The sequence below is a fragment of the Lagopus muta genome, chromosome 4 (genome assembly GCF_023343835.1).
Source record: "Lagopus muta isolate bLagMut1 chromosome 4, bLagMut1 primary, whole genome shotgun sequence".
Classification (NCBI taxonomy): Eukaryota; Metazoa; Chordata; class Aves; order Galliformes; family Phasianidae; genus Lagopus; species Lagopus muta.
The window spans coordinates 10,717,957-10,729,755 of NC_064436.1; the positions used below are offsets into that span (position 1 = coordinate 10,717,957).

Below are 11,799 nucleotides of genomic sequence, written 5' to 3' on the forward strand. Positions count from 1 at the left end.
AAACACACACACACACAAAATACCCTTGTCTGTTTAAACAGTGTGGCTCCGTGATTTTACAAGTTGTCAAATGTACTTGCTCCACACATTAACATATGTATACATATTTTTATTATCTTGTTGAATGATTGGTAAGTCTTTTCTCAGCATAAACAATGTGTATACCTACTATTTAACCTAGTAGTCACTGTTTTTCTTCTAGTGCTTATGTACCAAACACAGAAGCAAATCACTGTAAGTGGTCAGAAGTTCTGAAAGATTTGGAGCAGATCAAGACATCTGAAGTAAGTTCAAAAGAAGTCACTATTTCATAAGATCATAGGAGCAGACATAACTACACGTTTAGCTGTTTAGCACAGTACTCAATAAAGAGAGTCAGCGACAAGGAGTATGAAGTAGGATATTGTTTGCGTAGTCATTAAGGGAATAGAAAGCTAAAGCGAACTGGAGATGAAGCTCTTCTTTTTTTTTTTTTTCTTCCAGAATTTCTTTAATTGGATAAAGCAAAAAGAAAGGGGCAGAGGGCATGGGAGTCAGCCCATTCTGCAGGTTACTAGGTCACCTAGGTCACTTTCAGATCACTGTCTCACTGTGTTCCAGTACCTGGATTAATTGACCTGTTGAACTTGAATCCATGGCTCTAGTGTTTACTTCTAAGCCTGTTAGCTATTGTTCACAATTACAACTCTTGTTTCCTTTTAGGACATTGATGTCAGTTTATATACTGCTAACACAGATGAGGATGTAAGTATAATTAAAATTGGACTCAAACTGGTCTAATATGGTAACTTAATTTCTTTACTAGCAATTTTTTCCAAAGGTAGACTAGCACTCATTTGAGAAAAGTTTCAGAAACCAAATCATTTGCCTTGGAAGGCAGAATTCTGCAAATTAAATTACTTATGATAAATTATGTAAGCTGGCATTAAATAATTTTACTGAAGTAGCTGCTATTCAAATTATTCAACTAATAGGGATGGTCTGAAATGATCTTATCAAAGCAAACACTGAAAAATAATGTTGCTACTCATTTGTAATTGGAGAAACTGAAGGAGTGACAGAGAAAATACCTCCTAAGATTATTATTTAACACCACGCACTAGAATTCTATAATAAGAAGAGAAGTTACTTACTTGATAAGTGCAATATGGAAAGGAACTGTGAACATCTGCCAGTGCAGTTTTCTGCTTTTACAGCCTAGAAACAAATAATATGTAATATCAAGGATTTAGCCTTGTAATTGATGGAGATTATGATTTATCCTACAAGAAATAAATTCATTTTCAATATAATTGTTAACTAAGTTGTGGCTTCCATAAACTCATTCCTGAAGAGACTTTTCCATAATCTACTGTGGAATTCAGTCTTTATTCTATGCAATCCTCTAAGAACATGAATCCAACCAATAACCTCTTCTTAGCCGTTACTTTTAGCATGGCCCTGGTGCAACATGAGCTGGGTTCACTGTTGTAGCAAAGTTGGCAGCAGCCTGCTCCTGAGACAGCCTCCTCCTGACAGCATAAACACAATGACTGTGCCAAACGCACACAATACATGATTCCTGTACACAGACTTAATGAGATTTCCTAGAAATAGCGGACTTACTGTATCTGTGCAAAATAATCTCAGTGTGCATGCAGAATATAGTAAGACTGATGCATTCAGTGGACCTAAAAAGCCTGAGAAAGCAGACCCTGATGTATCCGTAGAGTTAGCCCTGTACACAATAGGAAAAAAAGCCACAGAACATACACGTCCATACTCACACACCCATTCTCGTGACTGAAACGAGCTACTGAAGTTAATATATTATAAAGGCCAATTTGTTAGCTGGTAATGTCAGGAAGACTTTCTTAAAGTGGAAAGGCTTGATGTGAAAATCAGACAACCTGGAGCTTGTTTTTTGGTTTTATTGACTTGGTGGGGGTTTTATTGACTTGTGCCATTGGTTTTTTTTTTTTTTTATTATTTGTAAAATACGGGCATATATCTACTTCTTTTTTCTCCTCCACTCTCCATTATTCTGAATAATGATCTCTCAATATAAGTGCTAGAACTACTAAGAATATTAATTTAATTCCATTAGTGTTAATTCTTTCCCATATTCCTATCCTAATTATTATTTTCCTGAGTTCTTCGTCAAGACATAGTGCTTCACTTTGTTGCAGGAAATTGGCTGGCCTGTGTGTCATATATTAGCTCTTAGTTAATTTTTGCAGATATTTAAAAGTATTTGAATACTAATAACAGATACTAAGTAAATAAAAATCACCACTTTCTGGTAAATTATATCCCACATTCACTTATCCCATTTTAATCTTAAAACAGCTACAACTTCCTTTTATTTATTTTTTTCCAGAAAGAATGCCAGGAACCCGTAATGAGATGCTTTTTTTTAGAGATGAAAGTGATTCTTCATGAATGTAAAATCAAAAAATGTAGCAGAACACAGGATGTATTCAACATCTGGAAAAATGGAAATGCGAGATTTGAAACTAACCAGGTAAGTAAAACCAGAAGTCTGTGGATAAAATGGAAATGAGAATAGTTTCTTCAAAATCAGAAATTCTGTTTCTCATAGATTTGGAAGAGGCAAGATGGTATATATATGAAAGCAAAGGGTAATCAACCAGTAACCCATGCACATAAGACTGAGAAAATTACACACATAAAAAGGATAGAGCAGTATTTGGTGATTGTAGAAAAACACTCCCAGGACTCACATCAAAGAAAATACTTGTGACATGCAGACATAAATGTTTGAATGTGTATATATAAATAATAGTTTGTAACTTCAGTATCTAAACTTGAGTATGTTTACTGGCAAATAAAGAAGTGTCCCAATTTTCAAAGGGATTGGTGACTTAAACCTCTCTCTGAAGCACTGTATCCTTGAAAGGTGATCCTATTCAGAAATCAAGCCAGGAACAAAAGATGAATACCTTAGAAGACTCCAGCAGTGCTTTCTGTAGCAATTGACTGTGTTGTAACTATGGACAAAAACAGAATTAAAAGGGTTAGTTCTCTATCAGAACATATAGACAAAGTATCTTGTTTTACTATTGCATTTTCTTTTTCAGTTGAATTCCACAACATCAAAAAAATGCAAAGAATGTGAAGAATATGAAGAGAAAAATTTTACAGAATTTATACAGAGTTTTGTGAAGGTTATACAGAAGGAATGCAAATAATACCATGACCAAAATAAACAAGCTGGGAACAATGACTGTTCAAGAAACATACCTCAGATAAATTAGATTGTCAATAACACTGGACTAAAAAGAACTTCACTTCTAGTCCTATTTGCTCAGAATAAAAAAAAAACAAAGAATAATACAATATCTTTAATGTGTGATGCTTTCAAAACTGCATACATACAAATGATAGCAAATTTGAAGTAAAAAATAAAGGAATTTAACATTTTTTTCCCCTGGATGTAAGCTGTTTTTATTTCCTATTAAGTCCACTGAAGAGAAAATATGTCCAACTTACTAAGCTTTCAGTGAAATTTTTTGAAGATGTTCTAAGGACATCCACAGTGGGAACTTCTCTGTAAAAATCAATTCAGAGCTGACTGAATGGAGTTTCGGAGAAAAGCTCTTCTTTTATTATTATAATATAGAATTATCCCTATTAAAGCAACTGGCAGTAGTTGTTATTTGCATTCTGAAATTCATTATTTTGAAGTCTGGGTTCCCAGAAGTTCATCCCTTGCTCTTTTGTTACGTCTGATGTGTCTGACAATTTTCTTTGCCTTTTTTTTTTTTTTTTTTTTTTTTTTAAACAAAAACAAGCTGAGGTCTACTTGTCTTACACGTCCATTGGCTCTCTCATGTCCATTTCACTACTGTTTTCAGCTAAACCCAGACAGCTGTTTTACCTAGGACTTCAAAGTCCAAAATCAGAGTATTTATTTGAAGATTTTTCCTTTCCTGTTTTTATCTTTTGTATGAAAAGAACTCTGATATTCTCAACAGAAAGTAATGCCAGTGCTTGGTTCTGTTGTTCAATGATACAACACGCTTCATTTGTTCATCATCATCATCGTTATTTTTACCTCTGACACGCTCACTCATTATTGGATGCCTACCTGTGCAACCTGCTGTAGGGAACCTGCTTTGGCAGGGGGGTTGGACTCGATGATCTCTGGAGGTCCCTTCCAACCCCTACAATTCTGTGATTCTGTGATTATTGTAATACTACAGTTTCTTCATCAATTACCAAAAATTTAAATCCAACTTCTAACCAAAACGGAGGAGCATAAATTTCATAGTCTGCATTCAGAAGACTACGATCATGATAATTATATTTTACGGTGTCCATATGACAAGACTGAACGCAAAGTCACCTGTCATTTGCTGCTCTGAAACGCTGAATATTTAGCCTTCAGCTCCTATGTTAACAACTTATTTCCTGATTCATAACCATATCATATCAACCACTCTCCACTATAAGCAGTTCTCTCCTCCAGGCACCTCCAATTCCCCATCTTCGTTTGATAAATGACCGAGTCACTCAACTGTACGCTTACCAGAAACTAAGTCTCAATCTCATTAAGGCAACAAATACACTGCTTGTTACTCCCTTATTGTTGAGTTACTCCCAAAAGTCAATCTCCACCACTTTGAGGAGCACCTTCCAGGCAACCTGTAAACTAACTAGTAAGTAAATTCAAAAGCACATCAATATTAGGATTAAACACTGGCAGAGGTACTACAGAAGTAATCTTCAAATCATTTGGCACAGCAAGGAAGAAAGTGTTCATTACACAGTTTGGCTGAAGTAATCTGGTTCTATGTTTTAAATAGTTCCTTAAAACAATGACATGCATTTAATGTGATTTCATTGATGTCACACTAATAGGCAAAATAATGTCTGGTAACAACTGTGTTATGGAATCAAAGACAAAGGGATTTTTCTTATTATTAGTTTTGAGGAAGCTTGAGATACTGTCAGCAGTATTTATGATGGGACAAACAATATTTTTCAATATTATTCAGTTTTTGTAAATCGCTTATCAGTATCAAGTTAAACATTATGAACTTGCCTTTCTGAAATACTACTGTTAAGTCTGCGACGTGCTGTTGGCCACCTTCTGTTCAGCATAGGACAAATCGCTTTATTTCACTTCACCTCTTTGTGTTCAGATATTCCAGAATTAAAAAATACCATTTGCTAGTTCAGTACTTCAGTATTTCTCCAGAGGCTTTCATTTTCCTAAGAACTATGCTGCCAGCTGGAAGTTTTACTGTGTTTGAAATGCTATGATGGTAAAAAATCAATATAAAGAATGGAATAAATTAAGACCACATTAGGTTGGTGGATTTTTTTTTTTGTTTGGATGGTTTATGTTTTGTTCTTCATTTTGTTTCTTTGTTTTTTTGGTTGGGAAATTTATACACAATCCAGAGAAACATATTCTATACAACTAGGACATGCATGCATCTGATCTGGCTTGTTGCAACTGAAAGAAGAACAGTAAAACCGAACCTAGGGTGTCTTCTTTCCAAGTAAACATTCCCAGGAAGAAGGAGGTATTTCCTCTGCACAAGTTCTTATCATGTCCGTGGCACTTAGGACCTAATGTTTTCCAACTACTCTTGGTTAATGGTAAGAAAAAGATTAATACTGTATTATCTCCAATTAATCCAACTTAGTTCAGGAAAAAGCGATTTGCAGCAGTGCATTTCTAGGTTTGGAAAGAAAAATAACTCTACCTTTACAACTCTACAAAGGAAAAATAAGTTCTGCAAAAGTTCTAGAGCACATAATTCTGTGTTATTGACTTATTTAGCAATAATTTATATCTTCTATATTTCTGCATCTTGACCTAGCATTTAATTCCATATTTTTGTATGTATTTTAACAGGATAATGCAAGTAGTACTAGTACAACAAGAAATTCTGTACCTGTCATCCTCTGTTGCTTTGTTTTATTGGACTCTGAACTGAACACAAATATTAGTTTCTCATCAATAGAATATCACTTCCTGTACATCCGAATATTTGAGCTCCTGTTGGTCAGGTCCTCTGCAGATATCTTAAGCAATGTCTGAAAGTCCTCACATTTATATAATAATCATTAGCTTCTTAAAACATAAAAGAGAATTCAACCAATAATTTTTATGGCCCAGATTTTCTTTTTAGCTGTTTATCTACATGATCTAGCATGATCAATAGATATCAGTTTCTGCAATGTCTTGCCGTCTTCTGTAAATTCAGGGTATGGCATATCTTATCAATTTCATTTCCACCGTATACATTTGGTCCTTAGAAGTAGCATCTGACAGTTTCCACACAACTTTAAATTAGTCAGTTCAATTTCTAAGATTATACAGTGATTTAATTAAGCTAGCGTTATGACATATTCACTGCTGAGTCCACTGAAGGAATACTCTCTTCTGAAGTAAGCATTTGCCTACTAACTGGCCCTTTCACAGATACTTAGTTTCATGGATGCATACATCTATAATAAATAATCATTACCCGCAGGCACTGGTTCATTTGTTCCTTCTTTAACCAAGGTGATGCTGTTTCAATGGGCAAGATGTCCTCAGTGAGAAGCTTGTAATGAGTTCACCTGGCAGTAGCCATGGGCAACAGCCATCTCAAGAGCCAGCAAAAGCTGTTTTTCCCTGGCAGAAACAGGTGACTCGTTATTTGACCTGAGTGACAGTATGAATCTCCAGTCAAATTTCCTTTTGAGGGGTCCCTGTAAGTGATTGCCGATGCTTGTTCAAATGAGACCTTCCTGAAAGCCAGGAGCATGAATAGTAGAGGAAAAAGGCAAATTCTGAATAGCAGCTACCTCTCCTGTTGGGAGATTCACTATTCTTAGAAAAATGTAACTCTGAAAAGTGGATTCTTTACCTACAATGAAGTAGCTGGTGTGCGCTCCGTAGAAATTTCAGGTTATCTATCTTAGTTTGTACCGCTATGTGAGAAAAACCCTGTTAGAAACATACATCAAGATCCACTTTCCACATGGCAAAAGTTTAAAGAGACAATGAAATATGCAAAGAAGTATGCAAAGAGCTTCTCTAGAGGCAAAGAAACAAATTTTGATACTGTGCTCTCTTTGGAGTGCTACTTGTGCAGATTATGAGGAAAAGGGTTAATTCAAGTTTTTTTGCAATAAAAATAACAGCCTCTTTAAACAGCTATTTTCCTCCAAAATCTACATATGCTGGAGAAGAATTATCATCTTCTTGCCAAAAGACTTACTTAGACCAATAGCCAACAACTTAAGCTTTAATGCAGTAAGCCTACTAATACCTTGCCCTTTTCTGAATGTTGTTATCGGAGGTGATATTTTCATTTACAAAACAAGCTGGTCAGGAATCATTTGGATTTCTAAAAGTATAGAAAATATATGGAAACAATAAAGAAGAAAATATCTGCTCAAATGACTGAGTCATCTGTAGCATGGCACAGGCAAACCACTAGCTCCAAAAGTGAGAAACTTCTAGCATAAGGAAAGATGTTAGAACATAAGCAGAAGTCAAGTGGATTTCTGGGAAATTTCTTTAGAGATAACAGAAGATTAATAAGCTTTTTTTTTTAACCTTAGCATATAAGTGAATAACTATCCTGGTACTCTTACCTCTGAATCTAAATCAGATTTTTCAGAAATTAAAAACTGGGTAATGGCTTTAAAGCCTCAGATAGACGTTTAATGTGGAGAGAAGCATTTGAAGAAATGTCATGAGTCCAAGGTATGGGGCAAAACCTATAGAATATCATCTTGTGAAGCAAAGAAATGAACTGATGTGTGTGCCTTCATCCTCCATTTGGAGTCCATCTGTAGTAACAAATGTGCATCAGAAACATCATGAAAAACTGATCAGATTTATAACTTAGACACTGATACTTTTAGACACAGATACTTTTGACTCCTCTCTCTAAACTTCTAGCTATATCCTTCCAAGCCTACAAATCACGACCAAAAAGCCTATTCCTTTATAACAAGGTGTACCATATGTTGAAACCAGAGCCTTCTGTCTTCCTGCCTATATATGTGTAAAATTTCAACTGCAAACCATCTTGGTAACTGCATTCTCTAACAACTAAAGGTACTCTAAGACCAACATCACCACCACCACTGACAAAACCCTAAGAAGTTCAGTAATAAAAGAACAGGAGAGAGCAATTTCCTTGGCTGAATATCATGTCCATGAATGCTGAGATAACAAACCTCAAGCTTCTCAGAAGCAGGGAGTATGAATTAAGGAGTACATGCATCCAGACACTGCTTTTAACAGTCACCTAAGCCATGAATTCGCTTGTTTATGAATGACTTAAAAAAAGATATGCACATGGTGTATGTACTTATTTTACAGTCTTCTTATACTTAAGGATCTTACACTTTATTTTCCTCTGATTAAACATACAGACATCACTCATTTTCACCCTAACTGCTTCCAGTAGGAAGACCATCATAGGTTCTGCAGCTGAAACAGCACTGGACTTGTGAAATACGTGTCTATTCCTTTCTTCCCACGTGCATCCCCATGCAAGAAAAATATTCACTCAATTCTAGCACAGCATGGTCTTTCCAGACCGCATCATTTTCTCTCTGCCAAACTGCTTTAATTAAGCTCTCCAACATTCTCAGTAGCTACCACTGAGACAGTGAATACAGCTTCAGTGCTGGCAATCCAATTTTTATCTTGTGAAAGCTGGAATGCTTACGGTTATCTGTGTATTTTTGGGCATCAATATGAGCTTTGCTGAAACAGCCATTCCAGAAGAGTACAGTCATATCTCTAGGCAAACCTAATTCTGCATCAAGGTTTCCTGTAAAAAAACTACTATGTATGAAATAAATCAATTATAAGAACTATTACATGAAATAAATTTTATAATTTTTAGTTGGGGAAGGGAGGGGAAAAAAAAAAAAAAAAGTCTGACAAAAATATTTGATCCTCACAAAAAGCAAAATAATGCTCACCTTAAAAAGATTTTTAACTCCTTAGATGCTGCCAGAAAGTCTTCCAGACCAGTTTCTTCAGAATATTTAGGACTCTGAGACTTACGCTGGAATTCGAACAGTACAGCTGGACATTTCTGCTACAAAAACATGCTTACTTCAATAAATATTCACTCACAGCTGTTGCTGCAACTCAAACATATCCAAGAGAGCTCAGAAATCTATTCATGTTTAAGGTTCTGATTAGATCTTTTCTTATTCTAGGCAGAGTTGTAAACAGTTCATAACAGAAAATTTTATTTCAACTTTAGAAACAAGCCTTTAGACAAGTTACAGCTTTATTGTAAGATGACTGATGTCTTGTGCAAAGTTTGAAATGAACACCAATAAAAGCGTAACGAAATAGTTTCCATTTTTCTTCTGCTCTAGAATAATGCTGGGTGGGGGAACCAGTGCAGACAGTACATGCATTACACTCCCAAGCTTTCTTCAGGGACTTCAAGGAAATTTAGTGTTTTTCTTCAGCATTACCAGAAAAATTACTGCAATTTTCAACTTTCACTATCTAAACAAATTACCAACATAATTCAAGTCTGAAATGGCTCTGTAAATTAACACTGCAAAATCAACTCAACATTAAAAATCTTGACTATATCAGAATTACTAAGACTAATGACTAAAACTATTTTCTAACTGATACATACCTTCAGCTATGTTTCTACAAAGAGTTTTACTGACTCATTTTTGCTATACAAAAATAATTGTAAAACCCACCATACACTTGAGACTTTTTTCCTTAACTGAAAGACCTGAAAGCTTCTTTTGTCTTAAGACAGAGAGTTGAGTAGTATAAAATATATACAAATTTGAGGGAACTTTTTACTCCATCTTTTAATCCATCTGAAAATTTTCAAAAAACTCCCACTCTGAAAACTTTCTCAAAATATATTTTAATACAGATTACTGTAAATCTTAGGCCAGGATTTCTGCAACTTTACTATACATTTCCCTGCTGTTAACAATTAAATAGATCTCCAATAGGAAATCTTAAATGATTTTGGGTTAAATTAAAAAAAAAATTTTTTTATTTGAACCAATTTTTGATTATCACGTCCTTCATATTCTCTCTTCATGGATTTCTTTCAGTTAGGGCTTAGGTTTTTCAAGAATTCTCTAAAATTCCATGTATACGTTAAGTCTTCAGGGTTAGACCGTGTCTGTAGGACAGAGACTGGCTATGAAATAATCAGAGCTACCAGTGAATGATTTCCTGAGTTTGTTCTGATATGACCACCAAAAACTAATTCTCTTCATGCAGGACAGGAAAACAATTAGCTGTAATTTGCATGAAATTTGTCATAATTCCTTCAGCAAATAATATTCTTTACCTCAGCCTGCTGAAACTATTATGACTGCAGACATGACAGTATGTGTTTATATATGATGGTCGTTCTCCATCTTAGGGAACAATTTTAAAGAGAACTAATGTTTTCACATTATATCTTATGCATATTAAGTAGGGTGAACATCTGCTTGATGGTCAATAGAAGCCTGCATACAGATTTTCTGGTTTAAATGGTCATACCTGGATTAATGTTTTGATGGAAGACTACAACATTTTAAATGTAAAGATAGATTAGAAAATCTGCATTTAATTGCTCAGTGTGCTCTTCCCAGATTGAATCCAAAATCCCATGACTCTCTTTGGTACTTAACAACGGTATGGGCAATTAAGCAAAACTGAATAGTACAGAGAAAATAGCTCACTGCACATTAAAACACAGCATAGGAATCGATGACAATCTGATCTGTAATTCCAAGTTGTTCACTACCGGAATGTAACCAACTAACAATTGATTTGATAATTGAATATTTAACCTTGGGTATGTCCCTCTCGCTGGGCACTGGAAAGAGTTTCCTCTGGGGTAATACCTAAGAATGCTTCCTTTCTGCAAGTTCTTTCCTTTGAAAGAGCTGTACTTGATATTACTTGAGTACGTTACGTTGTAAAATTACATTCCAAACAGACTCCAATAAAGACATACTTACTGTTCAGCAAACAAGAAAAACCCTTACCTTCATGATGGAATGGACAGTTTTTTGCAGAACTGAAGTGTTTTTTCATGATCCCTGTTTAAAGTTTCAGCATTAAAGCAAAGTCTACTAGTTTCTTTCATATTGCAGTAATTATTTGCTAACTGAGGTCAGCTTGTAACCCTTCTTCTCTCTTGTTAAGACATCCCTTACAGCAGGAAAGAAACAGTAAAGAAGTTTGCAGTGTATTAATTATCATGCGTATTAGCAAACGATGATCCCCCACTTCAGCTATTGAACTATCTTACAGCTGAGGAGAGTCACGGATACATAGCTACAAAACGTTGCTGTTCTGAAACAGAAAAAGGGTTGTACTTTTCAGGGTGGAAGGCATTACATGGGGAAACAGATGACAGAAAATGCAGGAAGAAGTCAGAAGAGAGCTCAGATTTAACTGCGTAGGACTGGGAGCATGCAGTCAGTTACAAGGAAAGACAGTAAGTAAAAATGGAGGCAGAGGCCCTGGGCCTGAAGGGCACTTCAAAAACAGCAGAGTGACAAGGATTTTTCCCTTACCTTTTCTTAAGCCTTTTCCTGTTCTGGCATGTTCTTCTCTCTCCACTGCACTTACCATCCTCTTAAGAACAACTCATACCTATCAGCCCATCCAAGATATGTAACCCACCCCTCTTCCATACTTCCAAAAACATTTTCTTAATTTCGCATCAACATCCTTCCCTCTCCTTCCCATCAGCTTCCCCCAAAAAAGAAGGGCAAAGATAAGACTCTTGATGGGTTATAGATAGGATAGGATCAAAAGCAGAACCTGAACAGATC

The 11,799-nt window shown here is 35.5% G+C and overlaps 1 protein-coding gene and 1 long non-coding RNA gene across 3 annotated transcripts in view; one reads left to right on the forward strand and one right to left on the reverse strand.

The window, feature by feature from the left end:
- The window catches only part of IL15 (interleukin 15), a 26,422-nt gene extending 22,999 nt beyond the window's left edge, over positions 1 to 3,423 (forward strand). Inside the window, exons 4-7 of one of the 2 annotated variants that reach the window (XM_048941082.1) lie at positions 203 to 284; positions 703 to 744; positions 2,360 to 2,503; positions 3,081 to 3,423. In XM_048941082.1, the coding sequence (XP_048797039.1) occupies positions 203 to 284; positions 703 to 744; positions 2,360 to 2,503; positions 3,081 to 3,191 (379 nt within the window). In that variant the 3' untranslated portion in view covers positions 3,192 to 3,423. The remainder of the gene's footprint in view (positions 1 to 202; positions 285 to 702; positions 745 to 2,359; positions 2,504 to 3,080) is intronic. The other variant, XM_048941083.1, reaches the window with a different exon arrangement.
- The window catches only part of LOC125691591 (uncharacterized), an 11,633-nt gene extending 966 nt beyond the window's left edge, over positions 1 to 10,667 (reverse strand). Inside the window, exons 1-3 of the long non-coding RNA XR_007376175.1 lie at positions 8,950 to 10,667; positions 2,943 to 2,990; positions 1,134 to 1,197 (exon numbers count right to left, since the gene is read on the reverse strand). This is a non-coding gene — a long non-coding RNA (uncharacterized LOC125691591). The remainder of the gene's footprint in view (positions 1 to 1,133; positions 1,198 to 2,942; positions 2,991 to 8,949) is intronic.
- Between the last annotated feature and the right edge of the window lie 1,132 nt (positions 10,668 to 11,799).